The 18,773-nt window shown below is 46.1% G+C and overlaps 1 protein-coding gene and 1 long non-coding RNA gene across 2 annotated transcripts; one reads left to right on the forward strand and one right to left on the reverse strand.

The window, feature by feature from the left end:
• Positions 1-7,237: 7,237 nt before the first annotated feature.
• Positions 7,238-11,050, reverse strand: LOC4332141 (leucine-rich repeat receptor-like serine/threonine-protein kinase BAM1). Its single transcript, XM_015775378.3, has 2 exons — positions 8,359-11,050; positions 7,238-7,944 (listed from the first exon to the last, which is right to left on the reverse strand). Exons 1-2 carry the CDS (start codon positions 10,940-10,942, stop codon positions 7,505-7,507), a joined length of 3,024 nt encoding a protein of 1,007 aa, XP_015630864.1. The 5' UTR covers positions 10,943-11,050; the 3' UTR covers positions 7,238-7,504.
• A 6,226-nt stretch (positions 11,051-17,276) lies between these two features.
• LOC9272583 (uncharacterized) lies at positions 17,277-18,256 on the forward strand. Its single transcript, XR_001544196.3, has 2 exons — positions 17,277-17,819; positions 17,999-18,256. It is a non-coding gene; the product is annotated as an uncharacterized lncRNA (long non-coding RNA).
• The last annotated feature ends 517 nt before the right edge of the window (positions 18,257-18,773 follow it).

Consider the following 18,773-nt stretch of genomic DNA (forward strand, 5'->3'; position numbering starts at 1 on the left):
GCTCTGGGGCTCCCGGGCCCCGGCCACCGATACATGGGGTGTTAAGACACTAAAGTTTTAGAGAATTTTTACGGTCCAGCAGGTACTTGGTACCTGCCCGTACATGTAATTTGAACCATCGATTTCGTTTGATCTAACGGGTGAGAAAGAGTTGTACCTAGTAGTACTGTCCACGTGATTTTATAGAGCATAGAAAGGTACTCCCTCCATTCCATAATATAAGTCACAACCACTTTTTTTAGATGTTCCATATTATAAGGCATGCATACATGTAGAGAATTAACTATGACCACTTCTCCAATAAAATATTACTTTTTTAGATCCTTCACTCTCATGCTTTCTAATTCTATTGGATGCATGCATTGTATTTATTAGGATGATCCAAACTACAAGATAATAATAATAATTATTTCTTGGTCTTTGGGTTAGGGTGGTTATGCCTTATATTTTGGAATGGATGGAGTACTAAAGAAGCAAGGGTAGTTAAGTAATTTCGCGTGTATCTTCTTCATCTTCCTCCTGTCTTTTCTCTCTCCAAAAGATGCTGCATGCCTGCATCGATCGATGGCTCTCACCAGGGATGGACAGGCTAGCCGGAGTGGAGGTGGAGGGGGCCGACGAGCCTCCGTGCACCACTTCCCCCAAGCTCGCCGGTGACATACGTCTACCGCGGCCCTTCCCCTAATCTCGCTGCTGGATTCAAGCACATCGGCAAGCGACGCAGGTCCTCGTCGCCTTCGCCGCCGCGTAGCAGCCTTCGACGCAGGCGCCGCCGTCCAACACCACCGGTGCCGACCACCCCTCCTGCTCCTCGTTACCTCGCCGCCGTGCAGACACCGCCGGCGCCCAACACGCTGCCGTCCAACACCCCGCCGCCGACGCCCCCGGCACCACCGGCGCCGACCACCCCTTGTCGCGCTCCCACCACGTCCTTGCTCTTGGTTTGGACTTGCTCAGTTGCTCTTGGAGTCTTCGTTGACACAGTCACTCAGTCAGAGAGAAGGAGCATCACGATCATGAGCTGTTTAGCGTGTGAGATTTTCAATCTTACCCTCCGTGAATGAACGGTTGGATTTAAATTGGTACCTGAAGGTACTGGTACCTCGAGGTACAATATGCTGGACTGGAGCAATGCTCAAAGTTTTAACGTGTCACATCAGATATTATATAGGATATCGTATAGGATGTTCGGACACTAACAAAAAAAACAATTACAAAATCCGTCCGTAAACTACGAGATGAATTTATTAAGCCTAATTAATCCATCATTAGCAAATGTTTACTGTAGCACTACATTATTAAATCATGAAGCAATTAGGCTTAAAAGATTCATCTCGCAAATTAGTTGTAATCTCTGTAATTAGTTATTTTTTTAGCCTATATTTAATATTTCATGTAAGTGTCTAAACGTTCGATGTGACAAGATGTAAAATTTTTGCACGGGAAGTACACAGGGCCTGGTGGTAGTAATAGTAGTACGTGTAGATCATGGGCTCGGTCTGGCGTACGAACGGAGACTCGATCGCCGATGGATCCGTGGTGGCAACACCCAACAGCACAGAGTCTATCGTGAGGAGAAAGGTGTGATAAGGTGTAAATTTTTTTTGTGCGGAAACTACACAGGGTCTGGTGGTAGTAATAGTAGTACGTGTAGATCATGGGCTCGGTCTGGCGTACGAATGGAGACTCGATCGCCGATGGATCCGTGGTGGCCAACACCCAATAGCACGGAGTCGGTCGTGAGGAGAAAGGTGTTACAAAAGCTGCATACAGTAGATTCGACTGTTCAGGTGAGCTCTCAAGAAAACAGCCTCATGCAATGTGTGGTGATGGGATGGGACGTGTTAAATTTAGCCAGGGAGCTTAACATTCGCCAGGAACGGCCCCATGGGGCCGTAACGGCTTGGTCTCGCCAGCTTTCCCAAAGAATCGGTAACTTTTCGAACATGGGGACCCACTTCATAGAACCATTTAGGACCCCTTTGAATCGCAGGTTAGAAAAAACGGAGGAATAGTAAAACAAAAGGATTCTGACAGGAATTGAAGTGTAAAACAGAGGATTGCAAAACACAGGAAAAACATAGAAATGGTCATTTGATTGGAGCGCATGAAAAACGCAGGAATCGGATGAAAGAGGTAGACTCAAAGGAAATTTTTCAAGAAGTTAGACCTCTTGCTAAATTTCCTTTAAAATCCACATGCAATGTGCCATTCCATAGGAATTTCATAGGATTTGAAAAGCTTCAATCATTTGAATCAGGGCCCTTAAATCCTATATACAAAAACATAAGAAGAATATTCGTGTAGTTCGTTTTTGTTACATTAATTAAAGACCTATACATATATACACGTTCATGAAAATACCACCTTAATACTTAATACATGATCAAGAGACCACCACGAGTAAATTCTTATCGTGTACTAAACTTCAATTTTTTAACATTATGGGCACGTGGATATCAGAATTTTAACCCTTTTAAGTGAAATAATCCACTCCACCACAACTTTGATACTTCCTCAAGATGAAGTAATTATACATCATCTTGTAAACGTACGCATATGGTGTTAGAATAGGGTGTGGCTAATGGGCGGGTGACTGCTCCGGGCGATCACCCCCCATCCCCCTATACGCTACTCTCTTCCTTCCTCCTCTCCTTCATCTCTTCCTACTACACCATAAATTTTTAAAAAATAAAAAAGCAAAGTTGAAAAATTTATGTATAGAAATACTATATATAAAAAAAATATTTGAATTCAAATTCAAATTTGAAATGGGTATGTAAACTCTTGACTTATAAACTTTGGGTCTATAAACTAATATTTGAATTCAAATTCAAAATTGAATCGGGTATGTAAACTTTTGAGTTATAAACTTTGGGTTTATAAACTAATATTTGAATTCAAATTCAAAATTGAATCGGGTATGTAAACTTTTGACTTATAAACTTTAGGTGTATAAACTTTAGATGTATAGAAATACTATATATAAAAATATTTGAATTCAAATTCAAATTTGAATCGGGTATGTAAACTTTTGACTTATAAACTTTGGGTCTATAAACTTTAGGTGTATAAACTTTAGATGTATAGAAATACTATATATAAAAATATTTGAATTCAAATTCAAATTTGAATCCGATATAATTCAAATTCAAATTTGAATCGGGTATATAAACTTTGGGTCTATAAACTTTAGGTGTATAAACTTTAGATGTATAGAAATACTATATATAAAAAATATTTGAATTCAAATTTAAATTTGAATCGGACATATAAACTTTTGATTTATAAACTTTGGGTCTCTAAACTTTAGATGTATAAACTTGAGGTGTATAAACTTTAGGTGCATAAATTTACTAAAATAGGAAAGTAATGCGGTGCCAGAAAAGAAAACCACGTGGAGGAGGGGGGTGACTAGGGGCGATCGATAGCCCATTAGGAGTTTCGGTTAGAATATACTCCCTCTCCGTTCTAAAAAAAGACGAATCCTAGCATCCCAATGTAAAATTAGCGAGGAGTAAAAATACCCAAAGTGTTCCTCATTATTAAAAAAAGTATTTCTCATTATTAAAAAAAAGTAGTAGTATTGGTGATAGATAGGTAGAGAGTATAAAGGAAAGTGTTCCTCATTATTAAAAAAAGTGTTCCTCATTATTAAAGAAAGTAGTAGTATTGGTGATAGATAGGTAGAGGGTATTTAAGGTATAAAATTTCTCGTTTAATGTGCTGAAAGTCAGTAGGATAGAAGAAGTTGATTTTTTTGGAACAAAATTCTAACTCCAGAAGTTGATTTTTTTTTGACAGATAGAGTACTATGCATGCGTAAACGTACGCCATGTAGAAAAATCTAATTGTTATTTTATATTATTTTCTAATCTATTACGTCGACCTCTCATGGGTATATATAGGAGTATATAAAGGATAGAGACTTGAAGCATAATACAAGTAAGAGTAGATTTATCTCTAGAATATTTATCTCTAGAATTATATCCCTAAGATATATATCTTATCACTATATTTGTATTTGACCCGTACGTCTAACACGCCAAAGTCCTAGACACGGACGAATTTAGGATACTCTTACTCCAACGCTAGCTAGCTGTACCGTTCGCCTCAGGTGCTGTGCTGCGGTGCTTCACGCCTATTCACGGTCACGGCGTCGTCGTACGCGCTGCCTAGCTAGCTAGGGCTGGCAGACAGCGAAACGACTCGACTACACGAGGGGAGAACACACACAGATGGCAAAGCCACGCGATGCGGCTAGCTAGCGCCACAGGCACAAGCCCCCGTCCGGTCCGGTCCATCGATCCATTCATCTTTTCCTTGCCGCTTCTCTTCCGCGTCAGGACTACAAGAATCTCATCGCCATCACGGTCCTTTTCACCCTTTACCCGTACGTGCATGTTTGCCCCTTCTCCCCATGTGATGATAATTAACTTGGCGAGCCGACGACTCATTGCATACATGCATGTTGATCCCATATCACATCGTCTTACATGCATGGACTCTCCGGGCTGGGCATACGTCCACGGGTACGAGTAGACCTTTGCGTTGCATAAGCTTTGATAATTTTGCCACTTTGCTAGTATATACGTACATCCTTGGTTTGCAAACACTTACTCCTAGGTCAATCTGATTTGTAAGAAAAACGTAAGAATTTTAATCTTATAAAATTATTTCTACGAAGGTTTTTGAAACAAATAAGGATATGATTAATCATATCCTATCATTCTAAATTCCTTTAGAATGAACAATCCTATAGAAATTTTAAATGAACAATCATTTAAAATTATGTAAAACTGCATATATTCGATTGGATGTAGATGCCGGGTAAAAATACTCCTCTCTAAGCAAAGTGTGGCATGACACGAGAGTATGCCATGAACTGGTAGGATAAGTATATATGGCATGATTTGCAAAATGTAATAATAATAATAATAATAATAATAATAATAATAATAATAATAATAATAATAATAATAATAATAATAATAATAATAATAATAATAATTAAATGACATGTCCTTAGTCTAGTGTACACAACTAATCTCGATGGAATATACAACGGCTAGCCGTGAGTTCCACCGGGATGCATTTCAAGTTGGCATGAAGATTGTGACATGTGGATATCTATAACTTAAAATTTGATACCCTCTCCTCTTAGATAGTTTTTATATTTATACAATTATATTCTATTTTCTAAATAGAACTCAATGATGTTAAATATGAGACATAGGTGAAAAAGTTTGTCTTTAAATCAGATTACGCAGTCTTTTTCTAGCGAGAGGATTGTCGTATCTTTTCGTGTAAAGTATCCCGATGAAACATCCCGAGTCAAATTAAGATTTAGTGGTGAGAAAAATATATAGTACCCGTTATTAATAAAAAATGGTATTGGTGGTTAGTTATAATCGAGTAAGAACTATTTATTTATTAAGGGATAAAACATCTTGATTCGTGGACCGAGAGTAAATATGAAGGTAGGAATCGATATATTTTGGGATAATTTTTTCAGATGAACATAGTAAACTTAGAAGTATAATTTAAATGTTAGAGATAACTATATTTGAAAAGAAAATCTTACAGATACTCCTTCGTCCCAAGATAAATTCATTTTTCACCCATCCCACCCGTACCAACAAAAAATAAAAGGACTAGAACCCATAAATCTCAATATAATTATTCCCTAATTTATCTACTCTCAATGTACTTCCTCCGTCTCATAATACTTGTCTTTCTAGGTCGTTTAGCACAAATTAAGATTTGAAAAGTAAAGAATATATTACCTCTTATTTGAATAGAAACAAGAGATTTGGTGGGGACAGAATGGGTGAAAATTTGAATTGGAGATAACTGATGTGACAGATAATACTAACAAGTGGCAAGTATTATGGGATAAAATTTGAACTCCAAAAAGATAACTATATTTTAGGGCGGAGGGAGTAATTATTTTCTACTTTATAAACTCCTATACAATAATTATTTTAAATATGAATTTTCTTTAGAATAAATAGTACTAGCAAAAATAAACTTATAATGAGGCAGAGAGAGTACTCTATATTGAAAAACGAGGGATGTACATCATAGTCGAGAAAAGATAATGAACAGTGGATCAAAAGGGATGAGCCGATAGATGCTCAGATTTCCACGACAAAATGATCGAGAAGATTCTCCTAGTGGCTTCGCCGATTACAACCGTGGTGTGACCTGTGACAATTGACAAATGATCTGACCATACACCCTCACACAGCACGGACATCTCTCCCCAATCCCCGCAGGATAGCAACAGCGGCAGCGCGCACTCTCGCGCCTCGCGGTCACGGCCATCACAGCAGCCTCGCCAATCTCTGCATGCAGCGAAAGCTCCCGACTACGTGTTGAGTCAGTAGTCACAGCCAGCGAAGCCAAGTCCATCGCCCACGCCAAACCGCACTCTGATCAGTCCCACTTCCACCACGCACGCTTTTTTTATCAGAAGGTACTAAAATGAGCATGGGAGCTCTCGATCGATTCTCATTCATCCCTGCGTGAACGCTAGCTCCAACAGTATCATTAGGCCGCAGCAATCTGCAGCATATCCTATGATGCGCGGCACAGTGCCGAAGGCATGGCAGGGCTCCAAAATCAAACGAACCACTTACACTGTCACAAAAAGCTTTGCTTGGGTGATGACAGCAAGGTGGTGGGCAATGGCGCCGTGCATGCATTGTCCTGGCCGGCTCGCTGCCCCGCCTGCCATCTTCAGGCGAGAGGAGCATGGCAGTGCATCAGTGTACTACCGCGATGGAATTGACCACTCACGTGCACGCACTCCCCAGTCGCCGCTCTGCCCGTACTACGTCTCCGCGCGCCCCGCGCTTGCTGCTTGCTGCTGGAGCCAGGAACGCCTGAGCACCGCGCGGCAGGAGCAAAACCGTGCGTGTCCTATCCCCTTCCCAACCCGAACCACGACGACGAGCTGGGAGTGCCTGCGTGTGCATGTCGCCCATCGGCACAGCACGCTGGGGATACAGCAGCGACCAAAGGTACGTACGTCTCCACGGGTGATCTGTATTGCGACATTTTTTAGCAGGGGTAGGGACAGCACCATACGGGTGTACTAGTAGTATTGACCAGTGCTTCCAGTAGCGGCCAGGGATGACAGTATGACGCACTGGCCAATAGGCCATGTGTGTCCGTGTTTTTTTTGTTGCGAGATCGATACGATCTCAATCCAATTGGTTGGAGAGGCATATACTGGACTGGAGTAGGAGTAGTTGCTTTGTACACGAGAGGAGACAGATTACATACTACTAGTAGTAGATTTTATCAACCACCATTATGTAACAATATAATCTTAATCTAGCTAACAATACTACCGCAAATATTGGAGATTTGCCTCTACTTGGACTCGGACCCGGACACCAGCACAGTCCAGGACACCAGCACAGTCCAGGAGTACGCCAAGACGTACAGGGGATGATGCTACGGAGTACCGGTACAACGGGGACATGCACGCACGCTTCTAGATGCTAAGGAGATCCTGCTGTGGCGGGGACTCGCGTGACCCGTCCTGCTGCTGCATCTCCGCGCTCCGGTCTTGCTCTTTCCCCGACCCGTGCGACGGCGCGTCCATGGCCGTCGCCGCCGCCGTACCGGGCAGGTCGGTCAAGATCTGCACGACCTCCCGCATCGTCGGCCGCTCGACGCTCTGCTCGGCGACGCACAGCATGGCGACGTAGAAGACGTGCGTCAGCTCGTGGAGGGGCACCGTCGAGAGCCGTGGGTCGGCGATCTTCGTGACGCCCTCCTTGCTCGACCCGGTCACCATCCGCACCCAGTGCACGATGTCCACGCCGTCGCCGAACTCTCCCACCGGCTTCCGCCCAGCGATGAGCTCCAGTAGCACTACCCCGAAGCTGTACACGTCGCTCTTCTCGTCCACCTTGAGCGTGTAGGCGTACTCTGCGGATGCACAGGGCAAACACACAGCTCAGACCACATAAGATCGCAGGCCATCAATTCCCAATGATGATTCATTAAAACGACAAAGTGACGAGAGGCACAACATCCAGCATATGTACAACTCGATAGTGTGGGGGCACAGTAAAAAACAAATCAGAGCATACCAAAACCAACCATTTTCTTCCAAATTTCAATGTGATAGTGAGTTTGAAAAATATGAAGGCCCCATTGTAACATTTGCCATGAGCAGGACAGGACTAGTACTAGCAATTTTGGGCCTTTTCTGCACTTTGTGATGCATGATTTTTTCAACACTGGAAATGATGGTGGATAGTAGTACTAGTAGCAACCGGGTACAGTCAACAGAATGAGCTGAAAATTTGTAGGGGGCAGAGGGGGTACACTCATACATACCGGGAGCAATGTAGCCGTAGGAGCCGGCGATCGCGGACATGCACTCGGAGCCACCGGCATTGCCGCGGAGGAACTTGGCGAGGCCGAAGTCGGCGACGTGCGCCTCGAACTCGGCGTCGAGGAGGATGTTGTTGGACTTGACGTCGCGGTGCAGGATCGGCGGCGAGCAGTCGTGGTGCAGGTAGCAGAGGCCCTTGGCGGCCTCCACGGCGATCTTGTACCGCGTCGCCCACTGCAGGTGGCCGCCCTTCTTGCCGTGGAGCACCTCGCCGAGGCTGCCGTTCGGCATGTACTCGTACACCAGCAGGTTCGTCTCCCGGTTGGCGGCGAACCCGAGCAGGCGCACGATGTGTCGGTGCCGGATGCGCCCCAGCGTCTGTATCTCCGCCGAGAAGCCGTAGTCGTCGTGCGCCGCGCCGGAGCGCCCCATGGCCGGGAGCCGCTTCACGGCCACCACCGCGCCGCCGGGCATCGCGCCCTTGTACACGATCCCTGACCCGCCCTTGCCGATCACGTTCTCCTCCTTGAGGCAGTCCAGCACGTCGTCCACGGCGAAGTCGAGGCGCTGGAACGCCGTGAGCCGCCACGCGCGCGCCTCGGCGGACCGCTTCAGCGACCGCGCCTTCAGCACCGCCGCGCCGGCGAACACGATGGACAGCGCGAGGAGGCCGAGCACGAGGAGCAGCTTCGACGCCGACGAGAGGGAGCCGAAGGTCGACGTCGTGGCGACGCCGTGGGAGCGGCACGGGGAGAGGAAGGCGCCGCAGAGGCCTGGGTTACCGGCGAACGACGTGGCGTTGAAGTAGGCGAACTGGCCGGTCGCCGGGACCTCGCCGGAGAGATTGTTGTCGGAGAAGTCGACGGCTGTTAGGCTCTGCATTCCGGCGATAGCAGGTGGAATCTCCCCGTCGAGCGCGTTGTGGGACAGATTGAGATAGTTGAGGATTCGTAGCCCGGCGAGCGCCGGCGGGATTCTGCCGGAGAGCCTGTTGCCAGAGAGGTCGAGGAAGGTGAGCAGCCGGCATCCGGCGATCGCCGGAGGTATCTCCCCGGAGATCAGGTTCCCAGATAAGTCCGCCTTTGAAAGCTGTTGCAGCTTCCCAATCTCACGAGGGAGTTCGCCGGACAACCGGTTCCCGGCGACCAGCAACTTCTGCAGCCCGACGAGACCACCGATCCCCACCGGCACCGGACCGGACAACCGATTGTTATACAAGCTCAGCTCTCCTATTGATGGTGACACCACGCCGGCGTCCAGCCGGAGCTCGCCGGAGAGCAAATTATCGTGCAGCTCGATCTGCGTCAGGTTCTGCAATGTAAACATCTTCGCCGGTATCGTCCCGTTCAGATAATTCTCTCCAAGACGAAGCCTCGTCAACGACGGGCACCCGGCGAGCCCGTCGGGAATGCTGCCGAACAGTGAGTTCCCCAGCGCAATGAACGTCTCCAGCCGCTTGCCGGCGCAGAGCTCTGTTGGTAGAACGCCGGTTAGCCTGTTCGTGCTCACATCGACGATCCTCAGCCTGGTGGCTGCCACGCCGAGCTGAGCCGGCACTCCACCGGTGAAGTTGTTCTCCCACAGCTGCAGCACCTCGAGGTTCGGCAGGTCGCCGACAAACTCGGGAATCTCGCCGGCGAGGCGATTCCGGAAGAGGTTCAGCAGCGTCAGGTTCTTGAGCGACGCGAAGCTCGCGGGGATCTCCCCGACGAACAGGTTGTTCGACAGGTCGAGCGATTTCAGCGCCCCCATTGCGCCAATCTCCGGCGGCAGCCGCCCGGAGAGAGCGTTGATCTGAAGAAACAGAGTGTCGAGCGACGTCAGGTTCGCCACCTCCGGCGGGACCACACCGGAGATCCCGCAGTTCGCCATGTCGAGCCGCACGAGCTCCTTCAGCCTCCCGAGCTCCGGCGGTATCCCGCCGGTGAAGCTGTTGAAGTAGCCGAGGTACAGTTCCCTGAGCGTCGTCAGGTTGCCGAGCTCCGGCGGTATCTCCCCGGTGAGCTCATTGCCGGAGAGAGCCAGGTACTTGATCCGGCTCCACTGCCCGTACGACCTGGGGATGCTGCCGAAGAAGAAATTGCCGCCGAGGTGGAGGTGAACAAGGTTGGTGAGGTTGGGGAGCGCGGCCGGGAGAGCGCCGGTGAGGTTGTTGTTGTAGAAATCGAGAACGCGAAGGTTCTTGAGGCTGGCGATGAGGCCCTCCGGGAAGGTGGAGTTGAGGATGTTGTTGGAGAGGTTGAGTGACTGGAGGTGCGAGAGGGAGGAGAGCGCCGCGGCGGGGATCGGGCCGGAGAGGTTGAGGCCGGAGAGGTCGAGCGAGAGGACGCGGGAGCCGTCGGCGTCGCAGGAGAGGCGCGGCCACGAGCAGAACGCGGTGTCGTGCGTCCAGTGCGTGGAGAGGTAGCCCGAGGGATCACCGAGCGCGGCGGAGAGGTTGAGGAGTGCGGCCGCTTCAGGGGAGGCGGGGGACGAGACTGTGTCGGCCGCGGCGCCATGGGTGGCGGTGGCGAGGAGGAGGAGGAGGAGGAGGAGGAGAAGGGTGGAGGTGGCGGCGGCGGCGGCCATGGAGCCAGCCAGTGCCATGGATGAGGCGGTGGCGGTGGCGGAGTGGGTGTCCGAGTTTCGGTGGGCGGCGTGGGATATATGGGCGTGTTCTTTCTGTTTCGGTTGTTAGACTTAATCTTGTTGTTTACTGTGTGAGTTATTCCGTAGTGTACGTGTGTGCATAAGTTAGTTTGATTAGAGTGCATGCCGGCAGCCCGTAGGTGCACGTTGGCTTGACACTGTGGCCAAGTGAAGCACGGATGCATGGCGTGAAGAGTGGATCAACTAGCAGGTGTTGTGCGTGGTCATCAGATAAGAGCAGTCAAGCAGGATTAATTGGAGAAAATCTTGCCTGTATGCGCGTCAGTTAGTGGAGCTCTTCATGCAGTAATATTTGCCTCGCATGAGGGTGAAGACATGGTTGCAGACCGTCTTGGCCGGGTCGTGCAGCCGAACAGGACGGAGTGGTGGTGTATGTGGTGTGGTGCCAAAAGTGAAATACAAGAGCCTGTTCACTGTGATGTTATTTTCAATCTTACCAAATTTTGATAAAATTATCAAAAAGTTGCTATATTTAGTTTGTTGCCAAAATTTGACAACTATATAAGAAATCATACCAAAATTTTGGTAAGTTGCGAAAATTTTGGCAACTATACCAAAATTTTAATAATACCAAAATTTAATAAGGTTTTTTTTTCATCAAAGTGAACAGCCCCCAAGTGTTTATGTTGTGCGCGCTGGTTTGCAGCGTGAAATACAAGTGTTCATTTTCATTCTCCGTCAGTTCATCATCTCTTTGTGTGTGTTTCACACTTTCATCAAAAGTGAGAAAGAGAGAGGTGAGTAGCTGAGCCAACATCGGTTTCTCGCGTGGTACAGAAACAACGCATGGGGCACGGGTTCACCGAATCATTGGTGGTACAGGGATGTACAAAAACAAACTCATATTTGTGTACATGTAGGAGGATTTAGTGAAGGCCCGAGGATGATTGTGGCCCAGTATTGCCTGTCACCACCTTACTGAATGGAAGAATGAGCTGTACAGGGAAACGAGAAATGCACTGTAGTACCGGAAATGCTAGCCCAGAGCGATCGGGTAGGCCTCCCCCTCCCTCTACCTTACTTTTTTTGACACCGCGTTATTTTCCTATTTTATTACATTTATACAACTAAAGTTTATACACCTCAGACCAAAAGTTTATATATCCGATTCAAATTTGAATTTAAATTCAATTGTTTTTTTATATATAGTATTTCTATACACCTAAAGTTTATATATCCGATTCAAATTTGAATTTGAATTATATCCGATTCAAATTTGAATTTGAATTCAAATATTTTTCATATATAGTATTTCTATACATCTAAAGTTTATATACCCGATTCAAATTTGAATTATATCCGATTCAAAATTGAATTTGAATTCAAATATTTTCTATATATAGTATTTCTATACATCTAAAGTTTATAGACACAAAGTTTATAAGTCAAAAGTTTACATACCCGATTCAAATTTAAATTTGAATTCAAATTTTTTATAGATAAATTTTCTAACTTTTTGTTTTTTTTAAATTTTTTTTGGTATACTGTAGTAGGAAAAGAAGGGGAGGAGGAAGGGGAGAAGTGAGCCCCCCCCCCCCCTAGTACATTACAGCACTGGATTTATACCAGATAATTTAACCTCAACTTCATATGTTATCAAAGTTTACACTTTATCCAAACCCACTACACCCCAATTTATCCAATCTATTCTGATTAATGTACGACTTTTATTTGTAAAATAAATCTTGTGGGATTTTATTCTAATTTTTGAGAATTACAGTTTGGGCGACCTATATAGCTAAAATTCACTTTAGACCATATCTTTAACTGTTGTTTTCACTTGGATTAGTTAATGTTACATTTTTTTTTCCTTTGGACCACGCCAACTCTATTATCTAGCCTTGTCAAACCACTCCTCCAGTAAAGATATGGCTTGCGCATGAGTAATGGAGTTTACTGGCGCACTGGAAGTATGAAATTAATGTGCTTGGGGTCATTGATGTGCTAAAAAATATATATGGGATGGTCTATATTAGGACAAAAATAAATTACCTGGTCCAAAGTGAAAAGTTGAGACAAATGGTGGTCCAAAATTAAAACTGCTATTCACTCTTTATATTCCAAAAAGCTTAAGTTTTAGACTTTTTAGACAACCCGATGCTAGATTATTATATGATGAGCGGTGGCTCTTTAATGGAGCCATGGAGCTAGAGAATATCAAAGCCTTGATTTTTCAAGAAAAAACAAATAAATAAATGCATGTCTCTACTTCTTATATCGACTCCATGGCCAAAGAAAAAATGCTTGTCATAGGCTCACAACAACTTTCTAACGTGGAACCTTACATGGTGGCATAGGTCAATGCTTGTGCTAACATTGATTTTGCTCTCTCTCCCTCTTCTCTAGCCTCTATGGCAAACGGACATAGAATCCATCATCAATGGTTACTTTTAGGTTTAAAGCTACCATCATATGGGTACACCTTTAAAATTAAGGTTATGCACCGATGATTATTTAGCTCGTAGCTATACTTAAGTATTAGGAATCGACTAAGAATACTGAGAGAAATCCATTCGGGTGATTGAAGGAAACCTTGTAGGCATTGACTACAAGTAGTTTTTTACGATGAAGAGAGAGAGAGCGCGCGCCAATAACACGGAAAAATGTGGTTCAGAAAAAAAAAATGAGGTGAGCTAAAGTGGAAGCGACTAACCTCTCGGCAATAAATTGAGAAAAATCTAGTGTCGCTTATATGATAGTGTAGCTTTTACCGTTACATATGCCCTCATCAGATAGTTCCAATCGGTGCGATCGTATGGCAATAGAAAAGATAGCTACTACGACTACGAACATGCACATGTGTCGCTATGTACGTATAAAATTCACGAGTGCCTGGCCTCACACATGCTTAAAGAGGAGTGCATCAATTTTAAATGCCTAGCTTAACAATGTCTTTTGGGGAAATCTACGGCGGCTGATCCACACCAACTAACCAGCCAAAAGGATAACAAGTGTATATGGAGAGATTTTTCCATCGAGGGAAGGGGAAGTAGTACGCTGAATGTAGAGTTTAGCAATGTCTGCAATTAAGAGCTGGACTGATAATCATATCAACCCTTCCTAAAACCGTTTTTAACACTGACATATAGGGCCCGCGTACTGCACTACTGTGATTCTGCGATTTCAGGAAAACCGTGCAATATCTGCAGTACAGTAGATGCAAAGGATAAACTACGCAGCTTTCCGTATCATGGAAGAACGCGGAGCAAAACACTAGTAGCGCCTGTTCTGGAAGTGGGTTCCACCGGTCAGCTACAGTACATCAAACATGGTAAACTAGTGCACGGCACTGGTGAACCGGATTTTTTGCCGGTGGGCTTGGGTAGGAGAAGCACGGTACCGTAGGCGTTTTTTTCTGTCTTGTCCTATACCGCGCTACCAGCAATCCAGCACGGCACGCAGATCGTCCGTGCTGTAAAAAAAAAAAAGAGAGAGAGAGAAAAGTTGGAGAAAACTTTCTCCTCACGCTCCGGCTGCGGTTCTCATCCCAGCCAAAGCTAAGCAACGTCTTTGTTTAATTTAACCCACGCGACGGCAAAAAAAAAAGAAGAAAAAACCGGACGTGAAGTGCTGCGCAAGCATGGGGTTACGACCGTGCGCGCAACAACAAACAAACAGCCGGGCCAGCCTCACGAGCAATCGGACCCACGATCGAGCAAACCCCGGATTCTGGGATCACGATGTCGCTGTGTCGCACCCGCGCGGCACACAGTGAACTCCTGACCCTGTGAACCGCGCACTCGCGTATATTCGCACTGTACTGGCAGCGTCGTGGTCGCCACCTTCGCTCGCTCGCTCGATCGAAGCGGGACATCCATGATGCGTAAATTGGCAGGTCGGTGTGTGTGGGGGGGCTGTGGAAGCGAGCAAGCTGGAACAGCGGGCAGCCGGGAGACGAGGCGATTCTATTCATGGTGGATCATGATGCGGTGCCCATGATTCGGCCCCCCAAAACGGTGCGAAATATTTGTCGCCGATCAGTGCCGCGACCGACCGCTCATTCGGCGCGGCCGCCGAGGAGGAAGCGTGGTGCGGCGATGTGGGGATGGGTTGGGCTCTACAAAACTTAAAGTGGCAGCCCACTACAAGTCTACTTCTGCAGCAGCAGCAGCAGCAGCAGCAGCAGCAGTAGTAGTAGTAGTAGTAGTACTATAGAACTGCACTGTTGCGTTTTTTCTGAATTATTTTTCTTGCACTTCCCGTTCGTCTCGTTCCAGCGTTCCGCTCCTGCACAGTATCCGTGAAAATCGTAACCTCGTTGCGTGATTTGATGGAGTGCTAACTTAGCTTGAGGCGAGGTGCGTCGTTGAGCACAAAGCAATGCGCGCATTAACAGAGGGCAGGTCTTGCGATCAGAGTATAGTAGTGACTACACTAGTGAAGGTGAGGCGCCTCGTGCAGTCTAGAGATCTTCGTTGTTCCTAGTAAAGTAGCTTATCTTTTTCCTTATTTCGTGCTTAATTTTGTCGTTACTGTAGCAGCGCCTGGTCGATCTCTACTCTGGTAGCCGTAGCTGCTAAATAACCTGGAGTACCTACCACAGCACGTACAACTACTAAAATGGTGACCAGCATGGCCATTTGTCCTCTAATGGAGGAGTACTAGTTAAGTATAGCCAACGTTCCATTAACCAGTATAAGAGTACATATATTGTAAACTTAAGATAAACGACATTGCAATTATTTTGTTCTCTCCGCGCCTAATAGTACCAGCTCAACAATTATAAACGAGCGAACTGCCGAACTTGGTCTAGTTGGTGGGACTAATAACTGGAGTAACTAGCTAGGTAAGAGTATATGACGCGTACCCTGCAGTTTACAAATACAGACGCAGCCACGATCGATGGACGGTTCGTCAAACACCACTAGCTAGCTACGATATATAAGCTCGGGACATCTCGAGTTACTTCCTCCTTGTCTTCCGGGAGTGCTTAGGTTTTGGACGTAGTACGCTTGGAGCAGGAGCACGGACACACACAGGCCCAAAGCCCCAGGACCCCTGATTACCCGGGGGATCATCGACAGGTCAATCGATTGTGCTAAAACCCAGTTGCTAATCCAGAGAAGAAATCTACATGCAAATCGAAACCGAAGGTCAAACCATATCATTAATTTAATTTTACACCTATGGCGTTATTAATTTGGGTCAAACCTATCGTGCTTTTTTCATTGATCGACAAACTCGGGCTCGCCCATCGAACGTTTTTACCTGCGCATTGGTCTGCAGGGATAGGCTCCTCCGTTCGTGGCACAAAATATTTTCTGCCAAACCGCAACACCGCACGCGCACGGACCGCGCGTATCAAGGAAGCGTAGCGCGATCATTTCAGCACTTCTCGTGGGCCGGAGTGCCGGACGCTCACCTGTCGGAGGGCCGTGTTTGTTTCCTTGTGCAGCGCGTCCATCCTAGATGAGGCCCATATTGCAAGACACGTATGAGGCCCATCTACTGTTTGACCAGATGAGGCCCATATTGCAAGACATGTATGAACTATGAACTGCCCTCATCCAAACCTATGGGTAGGAGTTAAAGGAGTTGTAACTGGGACATAAATATACCACTGATATAAGCATCAAATAATTTGGTAGAAGACAGAGTTGGCTAATTCGGTGGAGAGGTAGGTAACTTGCTGAACATCGGTCAACAACGTCTGTGCTCCTACAGTACTATTATGAATTATAACCCCTTTCATCCTAAAATATAAAATTTAGTACATGACGGCTCATGGTACTCATATTTCTTCTATATTATATTAGGTTGCTATATTTTTAGAACTACTATATCTTTTGATCAATTTCAGAGTTCTACCATATATGCACTTGCCAACGGGGACACATCAATACGTGCTCTTCCACATCAATGGACCACAAAATTCATTTGTGGAGTTCAACATGTCAACCGCTTGTTCTTGTACTTGAGTGGAAACGAGATCCAAATAGATATAGCGGGTGTGGCATTGTGGGTAATCTCGGCCGTTCAAATATAATTTTGATGCAAAACACTAAAGCATAAGACTCATTTTGCACTTAAAAAATCATTTTACCATACACACAATACTTTGTATTTATGGTAAAGGATCTTCATCTGCAGGTAATCACCCATGCATACCATATTTCTATACTAATATAAAAAGCAGGAGTTGTCTCCTTGCAATCCTACAGGTGAAATCATCCGAATCAATCTTTACCGTTCATCCACGTCTCATCTAATCTCATCCGTCCGCTGTACACCGTAGCTCTATCTCCTCCACGCAAAACCCACCGGCGATTTTGCCCCCACGCGCTGACTCCGCCGTGAAAATCCCCACCGCGATGACTCTGCCTACTCTCTCCGTGCCTCGCTCCCCGCGCGCATCCTCCCTCATCCTCTCCTCGCGACGGCCCAGCGACGACGGACCGCCGGGCCAGGGCCGACGCGTCCCGCACCGCCAGGCCAGCGACGATGCACCATCGCAATGCCGGACCTCCCTCATCCTCGCAACGGAACAGCGAGGACGCACCACTGCACCGCCGGACTAGCGCCGAGGTTCGCGTTCCCTCCTTTATAAGCCAGGTAGCCCCACGCCGTTGCAATCAGCGCACCAGCGGCCGAGGGCTCCGTAGGTGTCGCTGCCTCCGGGGCGGCTCCGTCGTCGCCACCGCAATCGGGCCCGCTGGTCTAGGGTTTCGTTGGTGCCACAGCCCCGTCGCTGACCGGTGGTCCAGCCTTCCGCCAGCGCCGCTGCTCCATTGCTCTCCGCTGGTCCAGCCTTCGGTCGCACCTCCGGTCTTGCCGCTGACACGAGGGGCATAGTAGACCGCAGGTACTTCTAGCTGTAAGTCAAAATTTCTTCTGCTCCTGAGATCGAGTGAGACACTCAAATTGACTCTTCTGAATCCCCATTAGTCTTCTGTGTGGATTTTCTTATTCAGCTGAAGGGTATGCACATATATTAAATCTCTCCTCTTAATGGTGTGATTCGGTTCTTATCGATCCATATGTGCATCATTGCAGGCTATATCCTATCAAGGTGATTGGTGTTGCTCCATACAGACTAACATTGTAGACTTGTAGTTGCCATGCTGAATCTCTTCCAGATTATTTTATACAGAAATTTTATTGTACAGGTTTGAGAATTGTTCAAGTTCGATCAGATTAAGGGGATCGACTCACTTTTGAGAATTCATAGATTCATTTGTTTAGTACTTTAGTTCTTGAGCACAGATTATTGTGAGCCTTCATCCATGAATAAATTATATATATGTTCAGTCATTCACAAAGTGATTATCTAACCTGAGTACTCTGTGATATAGCAGTTCATGTGTGTTACCTTCCTTTTTTCTGTTGTCTAATTTAGATCAATGCATGACTGGTTAGACGGTGATGCATCAGGCGGTGGCTGGCCGGACGGGTGCTAGGCAAGAGCCAGTGTGCAGCTGATCAGTATAATGGGTATTTGCCGGTTTTAATTCTTTCTCCCATTTGGTTCAATTTTCCTTGTTATAACAAACCATTCTTTTTTACCTCTGGCAAAGAAAGCTAATTTGCACAAAAATGGAGGATACAACATTTTTGCTACTCAAGGATGCGGTTGAAGTTGAAAAGTTGGTTTCATTGATTATTCCTGGGAACATGAAATGTTTATATTTTATTTTTCTTAGCCTAATAAAAAGCAAATCTTAATTTCTGATTTAATGTGATACTGCAATCCACCATTTGATTTCTTTAGCTAGGCATACTATAAAACGGCCATGATACAAGCTTATACAGATATGCTGAAGATAGGTGA

This window comes from Oryza sativa, chromosome 3 (assembly GCF_034140825.1).
Source record: "Oryza sativa Japonica Group chromosome 3, ASM3414082v1".
In the NCBI taxonomy this organism is placed as follows: domain Eukaryota; kingdom Viridiplantae; phylum Streptophyta; class Magnoliopsida; order Poales; family Poaceae; genus Oryza; species Oryza sativa.

Excerpts from the sequence above, each read along its gene's own strand:
- LOC4332141 (XM_015775378.3), bottom strand. The coding sequence starts at position 10,942 with ATGGCACTGGCTGGCTCCATGGCCGCCGCCGCCGCCACCTCCACCCTT. Across the intron at positions 7,945-8,358 it reads CTACGGCTACATTGCTCCCG|AGTACGCCTACACGCTCAAG; the intron begins GTATGTATGAGT and ends GTGCATCCGCAG.